At 39.5% G+C, this 23,254-nt stretch overlaps 1 protein-coding gene across 4 annotated transcripts in view; it reads left to right on the plus strand.

The window, feature by feature from the left end:
* The window catches only part of USP24 (ubiquitin specific peptidase 24), a 134,430-nt gene that overhangs the window by 56,031 nt on the left and 55,145 nt on the right, over window positions 1-23,254 (plus strand). For all 4 annotated transcript variants that reach the window (XM_064589068.1, XM_064589067.1, XM_045897608.3 and 1 more), the window contains exons 17-32: window positions 2,435-2,542; window positions 3,210-3,359; window positions 3,996-4,127; window positions 4,974-5,085; window positions 6,186-6,262; window positions 7,272-7,412; window positions 7,578-7,631; window positions 8,900-9,015; window positions 11,982-12,048; window positions 12,173-12,283; window positions 12,962-13,060; window positions 13,155-13,328; window positions 17,803-17,888; window positions 18,042-18,135; window positions 19,170-19,325; window positions 22,236-22,333. In XM_064589068.1, coding sequence (XP_064445138.1) covers window positions 2,435-2,542; window positions 3,210-3,359; window positions 3,996-4,127; window positions 4,974-5,085; window positions 6,186-6,262; window positions 7,272-7,412; window positions 7,578-7,631; window positions 8,900-9,015; window positions 11,982-12,048; window positions 12,173-12,283; window positions 12,962-13,060; window positions 13,155-13,328; window positions 17,803-17,888; window positions 18,042-18,135; window positions 19,170-19,325; window positions 22,236-22,333 — 1,775 coding nt within the window. The remainder of the gene's footprint in view (window positions 1-2,434; window positions 2,543-3,209; window positions 3,360-3,995; window positions 4,128-4,973; window positions 5,086-6,185; window positions 6,263-7,271; window positions 7,413-7,577; window positions 7,632-8,899; window positions 9,016-11,981; window positions 12,049-12,172; window positions 12,284-12,961; window positions 13,061-13,154; window positions 13,329-17,802; window positions 17,889-18,041; window positions 18,136-19,169; window positions 19,326-22,235; window positions 22,334-23,254) is intronic.

Below are 23,254 nucleotides of genomic sequence, written 5' to 3' on the forward strand. Positions count from 1 at the left end.
GGCTTCATCTAACATTGAGTGTCTACTTTGGACATACCGTTAACCTCCTCCTTGTGAAACCTCAGCTCCATTACCAGGCATTATCAAATATGCTCATTGTAATTGTTCACCACAGTCTCTTGCCCCTTTGGTAACTGGAGAAAAATCATTAAATTTTTCTTGTAACTTAGCAACATAGTGTCATAGATACCATTAAATAACATCTTTTCTGTTCGCTAATAAACTTTAGGAAGATTATATCAGAAATACTTTTTGAATTCCGATTTTACATGATTTCCTTAATTTTATTGAATAGTGAGCGACTTTCAAAGGATGATTTTCTATGTTAAATAAAAATATTCTAGCCATAATTGACTTAGTCTGTCATAATGATGCTTTTTTTAATATATCCGATTATTTGCTGAAGGGTTCATATTTATATCCTAATGTTTATAATCCTTTTGGTAGGTATCTACAGTTTGGACTTAAGCCCTTAGAGTTTTATTCCTTGTCATTTTGCAACTTTTATATTTTAGCTGCAGTATGTAGGTAGTCCTGCAAATAGTTGGCCTTTAATATATACCTTATTTCTCTGATTCTAAGATGCCCGTGATTGCAACCTGCATCACAGACCTAATAAGTTTGCAAAGAAGAAAAAAAGAAATTGCACATTCTAGTTTTACCATTCATTTGTTTAAATTCCCACTCAGAGTCTGAATGTAAGCCTCTTTTTGACCAGTATGCAGAGCTTCACTGGCACAGTGCTTTTCATTATCTAGAGTAGTGATTTTGACCACTGAAATCTCTAAGAGTGACTGTATAATTTTGAGGCATGTGAAAGAATATGGAATTTTGTGTCCTTGTCCTTTTTTGTAAAACTCAAGCTGCTTTTTTTCCTTAATTGAGTTGCGTTGTGTATACTACAGGATGAACGGCTTCTCTCGAATTATGGGTGCGCCTTTGGACAGAGACATTTAGTGCTGGGTGACCGAGCCCTTCACAGCGTCTGAGTCTGTCACACCAAATTCTCCCGGCTATGAGAAATGCTTTAGATTGACAGCACTGGCAGTTTTCTTTGCTTTTAATCGAGTTGACAGACACAACAGGCTAGTCAGTGTTACATCATAGTGCCATCTTTTTGATAAGAGTTTTAAGTAACAAATCCATGATCTAAATTTAAGTTAAAAAGCCATCCTTGTTTGGTGCTATATAAACAAAGTCACAGCTGAAACGACAGGTAGATGAACAAATACCTTTCATATGCAGCTAAGGGTACATGTACTCAGGTAAGGACAGCTATGTCAAAATTTACTCCTACACCTAGTGGCTGCTAAGTTACTTTTGACAATTGTAAGAAGTGTCAATTTCAGAAATGCTGAAATTTATAAAACCTGTATCTTAGAATCCAGGAAATATGGTATTTGCTGATTGATTGGCTAATCCTCAAGAAAACCAGTATTGTTTTGGCAATAGTTCTCTCGAATATACATATTCGGTAATACGATTTTTTCCTGCCAGAGACAGAAAGTATATTTTTCAAAAGTATTTTCCACCTTGTAAAGGTCTTCATCTTACAGAAACACTTGGGAAGAAGGAAGAAGGCTTTAAAAACAAAAGCAAAATTCAGCCTTTAAAGTAAAGGCTAAGGACTTAAAACTTCTACTCAGTTTTTTAGAGACTTAATCGATAATTTGATTAATAGTGTTAAACGGACAGTCTTCCAAATTTTATAAATGTCTTAGTTAGAAAGATGCTATGTATTAAAGAGCAGTTGTTTTAAAGATTATTTCACGAACGTCAGACTTTTCAGATACGTACTATGAAAGATCTGGATTGTCGTGTACCAGTTTCAGAAATAACATTTGAAAATGTTATGAAAAATATAAGGTATAAATGTATAGTGGCTGTAATAATTAATAAAAATAGAATTCTCTCTTGCAGAATTGTTTTAACTAGGACGTACAAGAAGATCATGAGTATTTTCTTTAATATTTAGACCACTATTGGTATCTTGATCATATCATTGGTATCCTAATCACATAATTATAGAAAATCATATTTTTATACCACTTCTCAGCCAGCTCAGTATTATCCAAGGTAAATTTTGACCATCAGTTTATTTCATTCCAACATGTCCTAGCAGCCTGTGCTACTTAATCTATCCTCTGAAGTTGCTAATTCCTTGTCTGTTTTTTGCTGATGTACCCCTATACATTTACTGTCACTTCACATCCACTCCTGTTTGCAGTTCTTGGCCTTAGGAAATTGCATGCAGAATAAGAAGTTGAAGACTGAATTATGAATGCATGGAGATGAGCTCTAAGCCAGTGTGAAGAGAAAAATAATAGAATGTGTAGCCATAAAACCTAATAGACTTGGGAAATTTTTATAGCTAATAAATTTAACCTGCCGTTTATTTCTAGCTTTAACTAATGTAACTTCTTTTTAACTCTAGTCATCTCAGCTCAATAATCCCCAGTTTGTATGGGTGGTGCCGGCTTTGCGTCAGCTTCACGAGATCACCCGCTCGTTTATAAAACAGACCTATCAAAAGCAAGACAAGGTAAGAGAAGAGCCCTGTTCAATGACTATACAGTTATATACACAACTGTTGGAATAACAAAACATAAAGATCTTGCTGAGTTTATCGTCACTATTTTACATTTATATGATTATCATTCATTTATATTCTCTAATAATCTTGAGTTTAAACATCATTCTACTTTCATTTCGATGGAGCTTTTCTTTTGATCTATCCTGAACTCATGTCCTTTTTATTTCCTTAATTTATTGAAATGATTACGCCAGTTTTTAAAAGTTAGAATGGTATTTTGGAAATGTGTTTGGAAAGATGTAAAGACATTTGATCTCAGGAAGATTAGATTGTTTAAGGACCTGGAGCTTCCTTGGTGGGAGAGACTTGGGAAGAAAGATCCGGAAAAGTACACAAGCAGTGAAATAGTTCTTTGGAAAGTTGCCTTAAAAAAAAAAAAAAAAAAAAAAACTCTCTAGAAGAAAAAAATTATCAGAAGTTTATTAATTCCCTTAATTCTAGTTATGTGCACACTAGATGATTTTATTTGCTTTCGTGCAGGGTTGGGATTGAGGAAATCCTTAGATTCGCTGTCCTTCACTCACCTAGGACCATGTGCTAAAACCGAAGCTTGTGTTAAACTGACAGAATCACTGCAGATTCTCATACCATTTTTCTTTTTGTTGTTTTTGCCAAGAGCATTATTCAAGACTTGAAGAAAAATTTTGAAATCGTGAAATTGGTAACAGGAAGTTTGATAGCCTGTCATCGACTTGCAGCTACTGTGGCTGGACCCGGAGGCTTAACTGGTTCGACACTGGTAGACGGCCGATACACTTACCGGGAGGTATCCGGCATGGCGCTTTTGTGTCGTGATTTACAGCATTCATCTGGCTTTTTGCACTTGAACTATAAAAATAATATTTGTTGGGTGTCACTTGAAAAGAGGCGGTGTGAGGTATCTTTGTAGTGACGGAACAGTTTTGTGTTTGGCTATAACCATTTTAAAAGAAAAGTTGAGAAAATTGTTATTTCTGGGTAAATCTTTCAGTAAATCCCCTAAAAACTCCCTGTGATAAAGTGATAAAGATAACCATCTTTCTTTTGTCTTTCTTCTGAAATAATAATTGTCAGTTCTGTGGAGAATTGTTTCTTAAATCAACTGATTAGTAACATTGTTTTTAAAAATTGGAAAAAATCTTAACTCACCACTTGTGAGTTTGTGGTGTTTTACTTTGAGATTGCTGAAATGATATTTTACTGACATCCAAAGTCAACTGAAATTGGTAATAGACTTGAAGTAGCTTCCAAAACATTGTGCCGTCAGCTTACAAACAGATGTCTCACATTTATTTTACTCTTAATTATATGAGAAAGTGTTAGGTAGAACTCTTTTTTTTTTTAATTAAAAAAATTTGTTTTTAATTTTGCTTTTAGGTAGGAATGCCTGGAGTTAACTAATTAGCATTACTTCTTTTTGCAGTATTTAGAGGCCCATCTAAAATTTCTAGCATTTTTCTTACAAGAAGCTACTCTGTATCTGGGTTGGAATCGTGCCAAGGAAATCTGGGAGTGTCTTGTGACTGGCCAGGATGTTTGTGAATTAGATAGAGAGGTAAGAAGATGGTAGGTGGATAAAATAAGGCAGAAGTGGGACTTAAATATTTTACCTTTTCTGTATGTCTCATATTTTTTGTGGGTCTCACATCTTTAATTCTAAACACTTCTCAGTTGGCTAAGCATACATTTATACTAACAGGCCAGGAACTGTAAGTGCTGAAAAAATACTTCATATAATATATATCTAGGACCTAAATATATGAGTTCTTTGGTAGTTTTTATACCATTCTGGATAAGACCAAATTCAGAGTGAGCACAGCTACAGAATTCTTGGTGTGTCTTATGTTTTTTTCTCCCTCCCATGGAACTAATTTCAAGTTACCAACCAGAAACTTTGAATTCCTGTAATGATGTTGCACCCCAGAAACACAAAGAAGAATAAATGACTAGACAGATTTTTTAAACTATAATTAAGCAGCTGAAAGTAGATTAAGCCAGGAGCAGAACACCTGACTTGGCGTATTTTAACAATGAATTGCTGTCTGCTCATCTCATTTTACAGAACTATAACTGCTTCATAGCATTGTTGAAAGGACCACATACATGCCTTTGCCTAGCACAGTGGCTGGCCATAGCAAGGCTTGTTAATAAGCGTTAGTGGAGAAGCCCAAGTTTAAACTCCATTGAACAGTGTGAGTCTATATTTGCATTATCTGGGGGAGAGGTTGCTAGAACTGCTTTGTTTAGTTCCAGAGTACCAGGCATTTCAGTTTTCAGTGGTATTTTGTCAATAAATATTTTTGAAGATTTAAACATAACTTATCTTCACTCTCCCACTTTGGAATATGTATTTGCCTGAAATGGATTTTAGTTACAGGGTAACATTTGTCTTGATCCACAGATGTGTTTTGAATGGTTTACAAAAGGGCAGCATGATCTCGAGAGTGATGTTCAACAGCAGCTTTTCAAGGAGAAAATTCTTAAATTGGAGTCATATGAAATCACAATGAATGGTAGGAAAACAACTTAAAATCTTTTTTTCTCATTTAGTTAAGAAATTTTATTCTTTCCTTTCCCTCTGAGTCCACTTCTCAGAAGCAACTAATCAGTCTGGAATAGCCTTCTGGACTTTTATTCACATCTATGTAAAGAAACATATGTTTATATACACAGATAAGTTCCTTTTTATGTGAATGGTATCGTATGATTCATTTTAAATTATATGGTCCGATAGCTCAAACGGTCAAATGGTGGCATGTATCAGTACTTCACTCCATTTTATGGCTGAATAATATTCCATTGTATGAATATACTACATTTTATTTATGCATCCATCAGTTGATGGACATTGGGTTGTTACCACTTTTTGGCTATGATCACTAACACTGCTATAAGCATTTATGTACAAGTTTTTGTGTGGACGTTAGTTTTCATTTCTCTTCAGTGTATATTGAGGAGTGGAATTGTATCCTGGAACTAACATTTGAAGAACTGTCAAAATATTTTGCAAAATGGCTGTACTATTTCATACTCCTCTCAGCAGCATCTGAGGGTTTCAGTTCCTTCCCATCTTCAACAACACTTTTTATTGTCATCTTTATTCTTGCCATCCTGGTGTGTGTCAGGTGTTATCTTGTGGTTTCGGTGTGCATTTCCCTGATGACTGATGATATTGAACATCTGTGCATGTGTTTATTGACTGCATATAGTCTTTGAAGAAATGTCTATTCAAACCTATTGCCCATTATGAGTTGGGTTGTCTTTTTATTGTTGAGCTGTATATTCTGCATAGTAGCTCCTCATTGGATACACGATTTGCAAATATTGTGTCGCCTTCAGTGGGTAGTCTTTTCACACTCTCATAGTCCTTCTTTGAAGCACAAAGTTCTTGATTTTGATGAGGTCCAATTTATCTGTTTTTTTTTTTTCTGGTGGTGTTTGTGCTTTTGGTACTATATCTAACAAACCATAGCCTAATCTGTGGTCTTGAAGATTTATGTCTGTTTGGTCCTAAGAGTTTTACAGTTTGGGCTCTTGGTATACTTGGAGTCTTTTCATTGGTTATCTGTGGTACTTAGAGTGCATGAATTTATCTGACCTTCTATAATTTCAGGTTTTAACTTATTTAAGACTTTTTTTGAAAATGTGAATCTTTGTGATCATCGATTGAAACGACAAGGAGCTCAGTTGGTGAGTACATTATTCCGAAATCTAGGTAATTTGGATAATCTAGTAAACACGACAAAAAAGGTGTAATTTTGTTAAGGAATGGGCATCTCCTCGACTGCCGTCTTCTGCATTGACGACAGGGCTTCTCTTAGAGCGTAACGGAGGTCCCCCTTCCCAGCACAGCGACACCTCGCCAACTGCCTGTGAGAGCACAGTTGACTCTCCAATCCCTCCATGCTTCTTGCTGACCTGGGGCAGCCAGCTGCCTCCTGTGGCTAGGTGAATGCAGGGTAGGGATCGTTTCATTGAAGCCTCCAACTCCTCATATCTGGTAATGGACATGTTCCTAAAAAGTAACAACATCTTTAATTCTGAAGATGAATCTTCAGTTCATCGCAGTGGCAGGGATTTGGGGAGAAATTTTTAGGAACAGTCAGTGAAGCCGGAAAATGAGGATCCGTAGAATATATATAGCGTATGTTTATTATATTTACATATGCACCTTAAGAAAGACAGACAAAAAATAACTCTCTTTTCTAAGACCTAACTCTTTTGATTCAAGACCTGGCTTCCTGGATGGTAAGAATTTTTTAAAAATCTCTACGGCCTAGATCCTGTCACTTGAACTGAGCTTTGGGAAGACCAGATTGAGCCTCAAGGATTATTAAATGCTTCCAGCCGGCCTCTCTTGCCTTTTGGAGAAGAGCTCTTGAAGATGGTGCCCACCTCACTCCTATGTGTTTCCGCTTCTGTAGTCTGTCTGGGTAGATTTCCAGCTTGGATTTAGGAATATCTGGAGAAAACTCTCCATATCCTGGTGGCCATGGACATAGCCCAGTGTTTCTGTGGTTTTTTTTCTTTGTTTTACAATTCCAAATCAGCACAACAGTGCTCTCGCGTGTAGCTTAGTTTTTGCAGCCTTAATTCATACTAAACATAAAAGGTGTAGACTTGAGTGATATAATAGAAAATAATTGTCTGTAATTTTGTGACCTTGGTGTGCTTTACAATTTTTTTTTCTTTTGAACAGTATGTAGAAAAGCTGGAATTGATAGGAATGGATTTCATTTGGAAAATAGCCATGGAATCACCTGATGAAGAAATTGCTAATGAAGCTATTCAGTTAATCATAAATTATAGTTACATTAACCTAAATCCTAGATTAAAGAAGGTGGGTGCTCGTGCACAGAACAGAAGATTTATATATATATGTTTTTATTGATAAGTTCTCACCCTTGGTGTGCCTGAAAATTGGCTTTTTTATTTTGATATTTTGCTCTTAATAATGATTGCAACTAAATGTCGGACTAATTTTAATTTCTTTTATCTCTTGTAGGATTCTGTATCATTACATAAGAAATTTATTGCTGACTGTTACACGAGATTAGAAGTGAGTGGTAAATTTCCTTTGAACCTATTTTTGAATTTCATTTGAACCTGTTTTTGAAATAAATGCTTTGATGTTTTTCCTTTTTTAATTTTATATTGGGATCATGTAAAATATTGATATTTGTGGCTGGATTCTACTGAAGAATTTGTCAACAGTACCTTATTGTCACATAGGGAACAGACATTTGCCTTGGTTCCCCCAGTACAGAAATGTCCTTTATGGGAAAGCTTTCCTTCTCTTTCCACCACCCCTCCTCCCCACTCCACCCACCCCCCATTTTGGGGTATAGAAACTGTCTTCAGAAAACAGGTCTGCTATACATTCCACATTTCTTTTTTCTTTCTTTTTTTTTTAAAGATTTTATTTATCTATTTGACAGAGAGAGATACAGCAAGAGAGGGAACACAAGCAGGGGGAGTGGGAGAGGGAGAAGCAGGCTTCCTGCCGAGCAGGGAGCCCGATGTGGGGCTCGATCCCAGGACCCTGGGACCATGACCCGAGCTGAAGGCAGATGCTTAACGACTGAGCTACCCAGGCGCCCCTACATTCCACATCTAATAGATTCTTTTCTCCTTCTCTTTCTGTCCAGGAATTTCATGAAAGAACTTGCTTTTCCTACCCTTACCCATTTTCACCCGAGACTGTATCTTAAATGTTATTAAAGGCCTCGCAGGACACTCAGTAGTTGGTGGTATTGGTGGTCTTTGTCCATTAGAAGCCTGCTGTGTGATACCATCTCATATCTATTTCCAGCATGACGGTTAAAGCATTAAACAGTCATTTTCATTCTTAATTGTACTTAAATTTTATATCTAATGGAGAGTATTCCAAAAAACATAGGCTGCTGCCCCCAAGTGTCAATAAATTAACCTTCTGATGATGAATATGTGCTTGAATCCGTACAGGATTTTCCAAATTGTGACTTCCATCCAGATAGGTCATCATAAGAAAACATTTAAAATATTCAAATACCTTAAATGAGGTGTACCATTCAAGTTTTAACATATGTAGAACAGTAGTTCTCAGCTAGAGGTTCTTTTGCCTCTCAGAGATCATTTGGCAGTGTCTGGAGACCTTTTTGGTTGTCACAGCCAGAGAGGTCCCCCTGGTACCTAGTGGTAGGTGGGTAGTGACTGGAGGTCAGAGATGTTGCCAAACATCCTGCAAAGCCCAGGAAAGCCCTCCAACAAAAAGTTTCCAGCCCAAAATAGCAGTAGGACCAAGGTTTGAGAAACCCTGATAGAGAATGATTGTTTCCTGTTTCATAGGCAGCCAGTTCAGCACTTGGTGGCCCCACTCTGACGCATGCTGTGACCAGAGCCACAAAAATGCTTACAGCAACTGCTATGCCAACCGTAGCAACATCAGTTCAGTCTCCTTATAGGTAAGAGTGACGAAATTATGGCACATCCTCGCCTGATGCAGGAATATATATGTCTGTATATATATATGTGTGTGTGTGTATATATATGTATGTATGTATCAGTTTGAAAAAATAAAAAACCGGCTGCTTTTTTTGGAGATGTCTCAATTGTGGATTTCTTCCTTTTATGTCGTAATTTTTGCAAATAGTCATATCCTAAGAAATTGTATGACCACATCATACTTCCCCAAATCTGTATGTTTTTCCCTGAAGATCCGTAGGTCATCATCACCACCACCCACGTATTGCTCTGCCCCTCCCCTCTGCCTAGTGGTCAACTTCTGTTGTTTTGTTACTTTTTTTTTTTTGTCTTTAAATAATTTTACTTTGACTCTGTGTAACAGGAGTAACCTACTCTTTGCAACAGACTACAGATATATTCATTGTACAAAGAGCAATTTTTTCTACTTATGTAGACATAACTTTTCTCCTTGTGCCCAAATCAGGGCATTAACAGCATAAGCAAAATGAAATGGAAGATGATGGTTAATTAAAATTGTGTGTTATAATATTATCAGAGTTAAAACATTATTTACTTAAAATTATTTTTCAAAATAATTTTTAATAAGAATTCTATCGCCAAATTCCAACTTTGAACTGACTGACTGACGTCTTATCACATTGCCGTGTTTTCAGTGTTTCAGTGTTTTCAGATACTATCAGTGAAATCTGAGTTCAGTATTTGCTATAGTTGTTTGATATGGTGAGGAACGTAGATGAATATTCAGAAACGTTAGACTGAAGGAACTCAAATGCTCCTGTGAGGTTTTATAAGCCCTTCATCCTTAGCAGCCCCAAACCAGTGGTGTCCAGGAAACCTTGTCAGGTGCTCAGAACAAGGCTTACTTTACTGCGCTCTAGTGATGGGTGCTCAGATTGTCTCTTTACACTCTTGGAATGTCTTTATGTGTGTATTTGTTATTTATTTTTATTTACAGTTCTTTTTTCTTTTTAAAGCCTTTCTTTAGGAAAGGAATCAAAACAATATATCCTTACATTCTTCATCTTTTTTTTTTTTTTAAAGGAGTTGAGTACTGGGTAGTGATATTTTATTAACATGAGAGATGCCAATAAAACTCAACCCTCTTGGTGCTCTTTTTAAAATGCCAGAAAGTGGGATGCCTGGCTGGCTCAGTCAGTAGAGGATGCAACTCTTGATCTTGGGGTTGTAATTTCGAACCCCACATTGGGTGTGGAGATTCCTTTAAAATCTTACAAAAAATGGTTAAAATGGTAATAAGTGATTACAGAGTATTCAGCTCATAATAAGAACACTAACATGAGCTTTGCATTCCCATATTGATGGAAGTGTATTTCATATAGGCTTTCATTGAGAATATGTATTGAGAATTCCTGATTACATGTTTGTAAGATGTGGTCCATCTCTGCCTAGGTCCTTAATGATTCATTTGTCTGACAAACCAGAGTAGAAATGCATTGATGAACTATTGGATCGGGATTTCCAAACTGCAGCGTCTTTAAATAAGTGTGTTTTTTGTTTTTCTCTTTTTATAAGTGATTTTTATTCTGAATCAGTTCATGTTTGTATGACTACAGAGCAAAACTACAGGATAGTTTTTAACTATTCTTGTTATAAACTCTGAACACTGTTAATAGGAATATATAATTTCAAAATTGCATTTGAACCAGGACACTGTAGTTGATCCTATTTCACTGGTTTTAAGAGAACTTCTCAGTGACCGTAATTGAGTTATTCTCTCATCTACACCATGTTCTGCAGTGCTGTCTGTGATTTAATTCATTATTGAGGCATAATTAAGTTCACTCAATCATTCACTTATTATTAGCACTTAGATATTTCCTAAAGATTTTCTATCTCAATATCATATTCTAGTCTTGCCCATAGCCTGAAAGGATTTAGAACTCTGTTTAAATGTATTTAACAAACTATTAGAATGTGTTTAACGAACTCTTTTTAAAGTGAAATTTCCAATATTGCTAATCAGCAAACCAGACCAATTGTTAGAAAATGGTAGTATCTTTTTTCAGATTTAGAAATGTCCCTATTTGAAATGCCTAGACTTTCTGGAATAGCACATGTTTAAATTAAGGGCACTTGGATTTTCATCTCTTGATGTTAACACATGTAATGTTCTCTTTCATAAAATATGGAGCTGTGAATGTATAAGCTGCTGAATGTTGGAGTCGGAGTCCTATGAATTCAGATAATAGTAATATTCCCTAAGTCAGACCAAAAGGGACCTCAGGTCCCATTTTCAGGTGTGCTAGAGCTCCACACTTCCTGGCTATATGTTGCCTGTTCTTGAGATGGTTGTCTCCTGATGCGTGTTGATTTCTTAAGTACTTTGAAAACCGGTGGTTAGATAATAAATTCTTATGCTTGTATGTTTTACCTATACGGGATGTTCATTTAAACCAGATAAACAATTGTTTGTCCTTCACTTCTTCCTCATTCTCAGACTCATTAAAACAGCAAGTGTTATTTGTGGTAGACTTACTGGTTTGCATTTGTCTTCTGGTTTTCAGGCAGTTCAGAACTTGGTGAGAGAGAGTCCATGTGTTTACCAAATTATGTGGCATATTTTAGTTGTAAGATTATGAGACTCAAAATTACTGATAGTTCACTCTTGGTGGATTGATGGACAAATAGACCTGGAGACCCAGGTCCTCTCTCTACAGAACAGCTGTTTACAAAGAGAGGAAAGGACAGGACAGGAGAGGACACCCGGAGATGCTTGTCCTCCCTGATTCTTTGGGTGCGTTCCAGCTGTGAGCTGGTTGAGCCACCGCCCCCCCCTCCCCCCCCGCCCCGGGTGCAGGGGAAGTTTAGTCTGCAAATTTCAGCCTTTGACCAGTGAGTGCTAGCTGTGTGGTTTTGGTGAAGCAGACTGGAATCAAGCAATTCATTTCAAATATGTTCCAAAAAAATTTTTTTTAATCCGTAGATCCACTAAACTTGTAATAATCGAGAGATTGCTGCTTCTGGCTGAACGCTATGTGATCACTATAGAGGTAAGCCTCTCTTTTTAAAGTCACTTTATCATCGTATCATTAGACTGGTTGTGTTCAGTGTGTATTTCTGAGATGTTTCAGTGATGCTGTGCATCTGACTTGTTTGACTTATATCTTTTTCAAGGATTTTTACTCTGTTCCACGAACTATTCTACCTCATGGTGCCTCATTTCATGGACATCTTTTAACTCTTAATGTTACGTATGAGTCTACCAAAGATACCTTCACTGTAGAGGTAGGTTTACGTTGAGCCCTGGAGCCGTTCTCGTATTGTCTTATTACTTTTAGTTTTGCGAGAGCACTGTGGGTTGGGATAGCTGTGTGAGCGACTATTCTCCAAGCTGTTTGGTCAACAAATCCAGACTAAACACCTGCAGTGAAAGGGAAGTAATGGGGTAGAAGCAGGCCCATAAGTGAGCACATGATAGAATATCAGGTGGTGATGAGTGTTCTAAAGAATGAGTAAGAATAAAGCTGGATGATTTGGTAGAGTGATGCATGTATGTGAAATGTCATAAAAAGATGGGCAGGGAAGTGGTGGTGACATTTGAGCAAAGATGGAATGAAGTGACAGCAAGCCGTTTCTGGGGAAGAACATTCCAAGCGAAGGGAGCGGCAGGGACAGAGGCCCTGCTGTGGGGCTTGCGTGGCTTGTTCGGTGACAGGCAGGGTAGCTGGTGGTGGAGCACAGAGAGAACGGGAGAGCGTGGCAACCCCGCGCAGAAGGACTTGAGATTTGATGCCCGCGAGATGGCAAGGACGGGGGCAGGAAAGTGGACATTGAATTACTACAGAAGGGGAGCCTCCCAGGCGGGGAGTCTTGTCTGTGGGGTCTCTGCTGTTGTTCCCGGCTTCTGGAACAGCGCCTGGTACCTGGTCCCTCCTCACAGTGATGTTTGCTTTTATCGTGCAGGCCCACAGTAATGAGACCATAGGGAGCGTGCGGTGGAAGATAGCCAAGCAGTTGTGCTCGCCTGTGGACAACATACAGATTTTTACCAACGATAGTCTGGTAGGTCTGCTCCAACCGTTGGCGGCCCTTCAGCCTGACGTCCACACCTCCGTCCTCCTTTCCCTCTCGGTAATTAAGAAACCGCTTTTTGCAGCTGACGGTGAATAAAGATCAAAAGCTCCTCCACCAGCTGGGCTTTTCTGATGAACAGATCCTCACAGTGAAGACTTCGGGCAGTGGGACCCCATCCGGGAGCTCTGCCGACTCCTCAACCAGCTCCAGCAGCAGCGGCAGTGGGGTCTTCAGCTCCTCGTACGCCATGGAGCAGGTACGGGGTGACGGTCCGCTGACAAGTCAGAACTTAATCTTCGTGCTTGTGCCTTCGGCCCATATAGGCTTGGCTGACTGGGTCCTTTTCTGTCTGACCCGTCCTGACTGATGAGGTTCCTCATGAGGGAACAAGTGGAGACAGCCAGGGGACTCCTTTGTATAGAGATCGAGGGTGAAGAAGACCCAGCGGGGCCGACGACAGAGGAGCCAGAGAGGAAGGGGAGAGCCAAGCGAGGCCAAGCAGATCCTTGACTCTGCCTTTAAAATGCATCTAGAATCTAGCTACTCTTGTCTGCCTCCGTGGCTTCCGCATGGGTCCAGGCAGCTGTCCTGCCTCACCTGAAGTGTTTCGGCAGCGCCTGCGGGCTCTCTCGGCTCTGCCCTTACACCCCTCAGCCTCTTCGCTGTGCGGCGCCCAGCAGCCAGGGCTCTTCTTAAACCGCAGTCACATGGTGCGCAGACCCTTCTGTGGCTTCATCTAATTAGAGGAGGAGCCCGAGTCTACCCTACAGGGCTGATCTCCTGAACCCTCATGGCACTTCTCTGAGATCACCTCCCGCAACCTCCCTCCGTCCCACCGCCCCTGCTGTACCGGCTTCCATGTTGGTCCTCAGACTTAGTATGGTCTGTGCTCTTGCACTTCCCTGTGTCTGGAACATTCTTCCCCAGTATCCTGGTGGTCCTCTCTCACGTTCTTCAGCTCTCGCTCAAGTATTGCCTTCTTAGTGAGCCTTCTTTGGCAATCTTATTTAAATTTTTAACCCCATCCCTGCCCTTCGTATTTCCTTTCTTGACTTACTTTAACATATTATATGTTTTATCTTATTTAATGTCTCTCTGTCCCTGATGAGATATAAACTCCATGAGAGCAGGCTTCTGCCTGTTTTGCTCATTGTTGTATCCCCAGCACCTAAAAGAGTGCCTAGAACATAATAGGTACTCAATCAGAATTTGTCCAGTCATTTCATGAATCCACCCATTTATTTGGTACCCTCTGTGTCAGGACAGAGCTTGGTACCAGAGTACAGAACTGATTCTGCTGGTTCTGCTTCTTTGCTTTTACAGTCTAGAGAGGAAGACCACACCAGACCTCATGTAAAGGTATTCAAATAGCACATGAGGTTTTTTTCATAGTTATATATATTGCTTTAATTCCAAATAGAAGATGTTTGTGTACTGTGTTTTTTTCCTAACTTACCATAAACTTGCTATAGATCTCAAGAACTCCTCGGGGCTAGTATTAGTGTAATGGGTTTTTTCTTTTTTTTAAGTGACTACACTTATATAATAGTAAGAATTTAAGGAAGGGGGCGCCTAGGTGGCTCAGTTGTTGAGCGTCTGCCTTTGGCTCAGGTCATGATCCCAGGGTCCTGGGATCGAGCCCAGCATCGGGCTCCCTGCTCGGCGGGAAGCCTGCTTGCTTCTCCCTCTCCCACTCCCCCTGCTTGTGTTCCTGCTCTCACTGTGTCTCTATCAAATGAATAAGTAAAATATTTAAAAAAAAAAAAGAATTTAAGGAAGATCCCACTCAGAGTAGTATTATAACAGTTAATCAACAGCAGAAACAATGTACAAGCATGCCTTCACTCATTGCATTTTGCAGATGGTGTGTTTTTTACAAATTGAAGGTTGGTGCCCAACTCTGTACCAAGCAAGGCTGCTGGTGCCATTTTTCCAACAGCATTTGCCTACTTTGTGTCTCTGTGTCACACTTTGGTACTTCTCACAGTATTTTAAACTTTTTCATTATTATATTTGTCATGATGATCTGTGGTCAGTGATCGGTGATGTTACTATTGTAATTATTTTGGGGCATCACAAACCATGCCCATATAGGACGGCAAACTTAATAAATGTTGTGTGTGTTCTGACTGCTCCACAACCAGCTTTTCCCACATCTCTCTCCCTCTCCTTGGGTCCCTTATTCCCTGAGACACAACAATACTGAAATTAGTTAGTAAACCTGTAATGGCCCCTGGGCGTTCAGGTGAGAGGAAGAGCTGTACATCTCACTTTAAATCAAAAACTAGGAATGATTAAGCTTCATCAGGAAGGCATGTCAAAAGCTGAGTTAGGCCGAAAGGGAAGCCTCTTGCACCAAACACTTAGCCAAGTTGTGAAAGCAAAGGAAGAGTTCTCGGAGGAAATTGGAAGTGCTACTCCAGTGAACACACGAATGATAAGAAAGTCAGCCAGCCTTACTGCTGAGGTGGAGAAAGTGTGAGTGGTCTGGATAGAAGAGCAAACCAGCCACCACATCCTCTTCAGCCAAAGCCTGACCCAGAGCAAGGTCCTCGCTCTCCTCTACTCTGTGAAGGCTGAGAGAGGTGAGGAGGCTGCAGAAGGAAAGTTGGAAGCAGCAGAGGTGGGTTCGTGAGGTTTAGGGAAAGAAGCCGCCTTCATAATGTGGAAGTACCAAGGTGAAGCAGCCATCTGGGTGTAGACGCTGCAGCAGGTGATCTGGAAGCTCTGGCTCAGATCGCTCATGACGGTGGCTACACTAAACAACAGATTTTCAGTGTAGACGGAACAGCCTTCTATTGGAAGAAGATGCCATCTAGGACTTCCATAGCTAGAGAGGAGAAGTCCGTGCCTGGCTTCAAAGCCTCAAAGGACAGACTGACTCTCTTGTGAGGGGCTAATGCAGCTCGTGACTTTAAGTTGAAGCCAGTGCTCATTTACCATTCATAAAACCCCAGGACTCTCAAGAATTACGCTAAATCTATACTTTCTGTGCTCTGTAAACGGAACAAGAAAGCCTGGATGATAACACATCTGTTTACAACATAATTTACTGAATATTTTAAGACCCCTGTTGAGACCTTACCAGAAAAAAAGATTCCTTTCAAAATGTTACTGCTCGTTGACAATACATCTGGTCACCCAAGAGCTCTGATGGAGATGAACGAGATAAATGTTTTCATGCCTGCTAACACAGCATCCATTCTGCAGCCTGTGGATCAAGGAGTCATTTTGACTTTCAAGACGTATTATTTAAGAAACACATTTCCTAAGGCTGTAAGCGCCATAGATAGTGATTCTTCTGGTGGCTCTGGGCAACGTAAATTGAAAACCTTCTGGAAAGGATTCGCCATTCTAGAAGAACATTCATGATTCATGACAAGAGGTCAGGATAGTAACATTAACAGGAGTTTGGAAGAAGCTGGTTCCAACCATCATGGGCGACTTAGAAGGGGTTCCAGACGTCAGGGGAGGAAGTGACTGCAGATGGGGTGGAAGGAGCAAAAGATCTAGAAGTGGAGCCTGCAGGGGGTACTGTGTGGCCGCCATCTCAGGGTAAAACTTGAGCGGGTGTGGAGTTGCTTCTTACGGATGAACAAAGAAAGTGGTTTCTTGAGATGGAATCTACTCCTGGTGAAGATGCCATGAAGGTGGTGGAAAGACAACAAAGGATTTGCAATATCACAGAAACTTAGTGATAAAGCGGCAGCAGGGCCTGAGAGGAACGACTCCAATTTTGAAAGGAGTTCTTCTGTGGGTAAAATGCTATCAACAGCATCTCGTGCTACAGAGAAATCATTCGTGAAAGGAAGACTCAGTCGATGCAGCCAACTTCAGTGTGGTCTTATTTTAAGGAATTGCCGCAGCCACCCTCATCTGTCGGCAGCCATCGCCGTCGAGGCAGGCTCCTCCCCCAGCAGAAGGATCGAGACTTCCTGAAAGCTCAGATGTTGGTTAGCATTCTTTAGCAATAAAGTCCTTTTTAATTAAGACATATACGTTGTTTTTTAGACACAATGCTACTGTACACTTAATAGACTGTAGTATAAACTTATATGCACTGAGAAACCAAAGAATTCCTTTGACTCTCGCAGTATTTGCTCTCTCACCGTGGTCTGGACGTGAACCTACAATATCCGCAGTATGCCTGCACATAGCATCTTCAGGCTTAACATTTTCAAATCGTCTCCTGTTTATCCTAAATTTATTAAAAATGTTCCCTTGTATAGTGACACTCTACAGTGACTCTAGTTTCTTATCTTTATAACCAGAAAATAGTACTTTAACCACACCTAAGTCTCTTCTACCTGTTGTGTGTGTGTGTATATATATATATATACCTATGTACTACTTTCATTTTGCTTTTAAATCACTCATTGCATTGTTTGCTCCTGACGAGCTATGATCAGCTTTCCACGGTGTCTACTCTCCATTCTATTAATTATACCTGCCCACCATTTTACTTCTCTTCCACTTCCTGCCTTTTGGCCCCTTAACCCTTCAGCAGCAGGTGGATAGGGGAGAGCCCAGGTAATAGGCACTAGAAGGATGTGGTCCTGCCAGTGTCTGTTCCCAGGTGTTGCTCTGTACTGCAGGGGAGCACACAGCTCCCCTCAAGCTTTGTGGTGGCCTCTCCTGCAGAAGTAGTAATTTTATTGTTGGCATGTTTGATGAGAAAAAGAGAAAATGTTTTTGTCAGTTTGTATTTATATTTTGCTTTTTTCCCTCAGGAGAAATCCCTCCCTGGTGTTGTGATGGCACTTGTATGTAATGTGTTTGACATGCTTTACCAGCTTGCCAATCTGGAGGAGCCAAGGTAAATATAAATGTTTACGAGGCCTGAAGGAGAGGAAGTTACTAAGGTTAGGGAACCAAGTCCATTTTGACTTGACTTTACATTTGTCGGGAACAAATGACTTTGGTATTGAAACCGGCTTATGTGAAAAAATTTGTGTTTGCAAAATTTCAGGATAACTCTACGAGTACGAAAGCTGCTGCTCTTGATACCCACTGACCCAGCCATTCAGGAAGCCCTGGACCAGCTTGATTCCTTGGGAAGAAAGGTACGAGTGTCTTGGACTTAAAGTGGCATGGAAATTTTAATGCCATGATTCAGTAGCGATACAACCTGAAATCACTTTCAGGCCTTATGCTATCCTATAACAGTTCTTCTTTAAAAAAGTACCTTTGCTGTAAATGGAAATCAGAACTTCATGTTGACTTTTAAAAGACCTAGAATCAATAATGACATCAAATTTTAGAACCAGAAGAGCCTTTAATATGTACTTCCACGTTCTTCTTGTCTGGATTAAGATCTTGAAGCCCAAAGAGATGAAGTGTCTCGTCCAGGATCAGATTCTGGACGAGTGCTGATTCAGTGGAGACATTTTTCTTCTGTCATTGACACCTCTCTGAATGTGATTGTTGCCTGTGTTTGAGTTGCTTGCATAATTATCATTTAATTTTTTTCCACTGTTGATATTTAAAGTTCATCTTAATTTCTGTAATGTTTTTCCTCAAGAATTTTATCGTATGTATTAAAATTATATTCTCTCTATAATATTGTTTAATTATGTTCTCAGAACAAAGTCATGTAGAACAGAGTTGTTAGAACTGCAGTACGAATTTATGTTTCAGGGTTGAAGTTTACACCAGCTCATAGTCTTGTCATACACAGCTTAGGTATTTGCAGGGAGAACAAAACTAATGTAATTGCAAAATGTATCACTAGCACTAGCTCAAAACATGTTCAAAGCTTCCACTTCCACAAGTTCATAATTTAATTATCAGTATTTAGTAGTACAGATTTTTAAAACACGGAAACAAAGACGACCTTGCTAGTGTTACCTAGAAGACACTCTCAGACACGTTCCTGTAGGGTCAGGATGCTGTTGAGCACTTAAAGTTTGTGTGATGGAATTTGATGTTTTGTTAATAATTACCAAGTGATGTGTCCTTGAGGTTAATTTGTAGGAAATTCCTTTGGTGCGATTATATTAAAGAGGAAAAGAACATTAGAGTGCACACTGAGGTGTGTTTCTCCTTAACTTGTGCTTTTAACACATACATCCTTTGTTTTCATTCTTTAAAACCTTAGAAGACGTTACTGTCTGAAACGAGTTCTCAGTCCTCAAAGTCTCCATCCCTGTCCTCCAAGCAGCAGCATCAGCCAAGCGCCAGCTCAATTTTGGAAAGTCTGTTTCGATCCTTTGCTCCAGGAATGTCCACCTTCAGAGTGCTCTATAACTTAGAAGTAAGAAGCCTCATTTCTTTTCATTTCACCAGGACAGATTCATTTTTGTTTGCACATTCATGCTTTTAGATGTCGGAGATAAGTATTTTTATTGGATGATCTGCGAAAAAATAAGTTTTCAAAAAAAAGTAAAAAACAGAATATAAACTGAACTATTTTGTTGTTTTCTGGCCTTAGAAAAGGCTCAGTTTTTTTCACTTTATACCTATGCACACTGTTATACTCGCAAAACAACTTGTAAATAAATAATGAGGAATCCTTATGTAATAAAATATGCCATTATCTTCCTCTGGAAGTTTAGCGAGTCTGTCCAATACAGTAGTAATCTTCAGCCTTCTTGTTATTAGATACATCCTAACTTTTTTAAAAACAATTGTAATTTGTTGTCATAATGAAGCTATGAAGAGTTTGTCAGAAAATACATCATCATTTCAAGGTTTTAAAAAAAAAGCAACTGGAAGAATTTAAGCAAAAGAATATTTTTATTACCCTCTTTCCAAAAAGTAGCTTTAAACTAGTAGATTTAGTTCAGTAAACATTCACTGTTTAATGTCTGCAAGTCATTGTGGTAGTTAAAGGATGAGAGTTGAAAAGACAAGATATCTGCTCCAAAATCTTGAGTAAGACATAAGAGAGGCTGCATATTTTGAGTCTTAAGAGCAGAGCAGTAACGGGGCAATAGGGGAGGGAAATGCTCTGCTCTTGGACGGTGAGAGGTTAGACCTTCTTGCCATTTTAGGTCTGGAGAAAATAAAGCCCTGAATGATTTTGCTTTGCCCAAGTTTTATTTCCTCTGGCAGTCTAATTTAGAGTATGTAAATATATTCATTCATTTTTCTGCATCACTTGTTGCTCGTGTGTTCAAGCTGTGCTCTTTCATATTAGCCTTAATCATTCTTGTGAAGAAATGTGTTGGGTTCAAAAGGAGAAAATATTTAGCAAATGTTTTTAAAAGAAAGCATGTCTTTATTTAATGTGGGCATTTAAAAATATATGTATATGATACTCTAAGACAGAAAATTGCCCAGAAATTTTTGGCCAGTTTAAGCTTATAAATTTTGCAATACCTGCAAGATTTGTCATTTGCTTTTGAATGATTGTTTTAAAAAAAGTTAAGGTATAAACCTCAACACCCACATTTGAGAGCACCTAGAAAAGCAGAATGGTCCAACAGTGAGTCTGGCTTATCATCTGCTACCTAGATTGCATTATCTTAGAGCCAAAGGACAGTAGTAGTAAAATACCTCCAGCATAATTTCAGTACTTTTGATTAACTGGGAATTCCTTTGAGAGGTAGTTTGTTTTTGTTTTTTGTTTTTTTGCTTTAGACAGCACAAAATATATGGAAAACTGAACACTTTCAAAAGCACTCATTTTGGGGCGCCTGGGTGGCTCAGTCAGTTAAGCGTCCGACTCTTGGTTTCAGCCCAGGTCATGATCTCAGGGTTGTGAGATGGAGCCCTGCATTGGGCTCTGTGCTCAGTGTGGAATCTGCTTGAGAGTCTCTCTCCCTCTGTCCCTCCTGCTCCTGATCTCTTTCTCTCAAGTAAATAAATCTTAAAAAAAAAAGTACTTATTTTAACTGACCCCTGGAAGGGTAATTTCTCTGCATTTTAGTCTTCAACTTACGTTTGTCTACTAGGAAGCTTCAAAGTAGCTATTCCAAATACCTATTGCTTTGAAGAAATCTTCCACCTTCACTAAATTGCTATCCGTTGAGAATGGGGAGTACATATGTGGCTGTCAACTCACAGGAAGGGTTAGAAAAGCAGAGGGCTCCCTTCCTCCCAGCAGTGCCCATAACCTGAGGCCGACGAGCCTATTTCCCAAAGAGCACTTCAGGAAGGAAACATTTGTGGAAAAGAAATCCCACACTAAAAGTCTACACACATAAAATCCATGGATTCGTAGAAACAGATTTTCTAGAACAAAAAAGGATCTTGAATATATCTATTTTTAAAACCTTGGAGAACCTGAGGCAGTGGGTTCCTTTATTTTATTTTTTTTTTATTTTTAAATCGTAACAACCAAATAAGCAGTTGGTTACTAAGTCTCATACTATAAGATGATTATTTCTTTGAAATAATTATCTGCCATACTAGAATTTTTAGTTACACTTTCCTTTAGGTACGTATATCAGTGCCATAAAAGGGGCATGGATTTAGGAGGGAGGCACATCTGGGTTTGAGGTCACTTAGCCTTTTGGGTCTCAGTCTTTACCTGTAAAGTAAAATACATAACAGCATGCATGGTGAAATTAAGAGAGAATGCATGTAAAGACTTCCTTTTATGCCTATTATGTAGGTGGTCAATAAATGGTAGGAGTTTCAGAATCATTATTAGCTCATCTAGCATTTTTTTTTAAAGATTTTATTTATTTGAGAGAGAGAGAGCGTGTGCACGAGTGGGGGGAGGGACGGTGGGAGAGGGAGAAGCAGGCTCCCCGCTGAGCAGGGAGCCCGATACAGAGCTGCATCCCAGGACCCTGAGATCATGACCTGGGCCTAAGGCAGACACTTAACTGACTGAGCCACCCAGGTGCCCCCTCATCTTGGATTTTTAAGGAATGGGCTATTTTATAAAACTTCATCTTTTTCAAAAACATGTCTAGCATATCACATAATGTTATGTGCTCTTGTCTAAGCCTGAGACATCCACCTTTGCTGGTTTCATGAAAAGAAACACCAGCTTTCTTCAACAAAACAGATTTTCTTGCTAACTTATAGAACTTGGAAAACATGATTAGTTCAGTTGTGAAACGTCAGCCTCCTTCTTCTGGGGGCGGGGGCGGGAAACAGCATGCAGCACTTAATGAGACTCAGACTCGAGTTATCGGATTGTTTTACTTAGTGAAGGAGTCATTTCTGCTGGAAATGTTGGGCTATCTAACTGTGCCTATCTGTTTTCAAGGTTCTAAGCTCCAAACTCATGCCAACAGCTGATGATGACATGGCAAGAAACTGTGCAAAATCCTTCTGCGAGAACTTCCTCAAAGCAGGAGGGCTGAGGTTAGAGTTTCACTATAATGTCACAAGAATTGCAAAGAATGAATATAGTTATTGTGGGTAATTTCTCCTGCTTGGCCTTGGTTATTCCTATAAGGTATTCTGTGAAGTGTCACGAGAGTTATAAGAAGAAGAAATGGTGTTTCAGTCTTCGAAACGCTTAAATTCATTTTACGACTTTTGGTTATTTGGAGAACTGGCAGAAGCACATCTCCTTCCTTCCGGTAGTGGGAGAAATTCTTGAGGAGAGTAAAGGAGAGGAAGCAGATCTGTTTCTGCTGATTCCCACATCAGTTTGACACCAGGCAAATTTGATTCCCGGTAATGCCTGTTTTATGAGGCCTTATTAATGCGGGGGATGCAAAGATAACTTAGATCTCATTCCTGCCCTTTAGAGCCTCATGGTTTAACAAAGAATAACAAACAGTTATTAGAGGTATCAAAACAGGCTCATAAAATGCATTGGGTGGGAGGTAGGGAGAGGTGATGCAAGATAGTGCTTAAAAGGTGACGTTTTCATGGGGTAATAAGATTAGGAGGTGCTTTGCAGAAGATGACGTTTGCGCTAGGAATTGAGAAAAGAGCAGGAATCCCCTCCAGGACTCAGCCAGAGGGGGTGGGATGAGTAAAAGCACCATGCTGTGTGGCCTGTCTTGGGAGCCACAGTTGCCTGGGGAGGCTAGAGCAAAGGATGAAGGAGAGAAGTACGTCAGGAAGGGTCACCTTGAGGAATGTCAACCTTAGCTTCTAGACCATGGGAAAACAGGTGGTTTCAAAGCTGGGAATTGCCTGGCACAATCATTTTGGCCGCAGTGGAGACGACTAAATAGAAGCGGGAGAGACAGAGGCAGGGAGACCATGCAGTGGCCCCGAGAGGAGTGACAGCGGTAAATGTTGGGCAGCAGTAACCAACATTTATAAGGT

Source organism: Mirounga angustirostris, unplaced genomic scaffold (genome assembly GCF_029215605.1).
Source record: "Mirounga angustirostris isolate CCGP_5_RB_7025 unplaced genomic scaffold, mMirAng1.0.hap1 SCAF_4, whole genome shotgun sequence".
Taxonomy (NCBI): Eukaryota; Metazoa; Chordata; class Mammalia; order Carnivora; family Phocidae; genus Mirounga; species Mirounga angustirostris.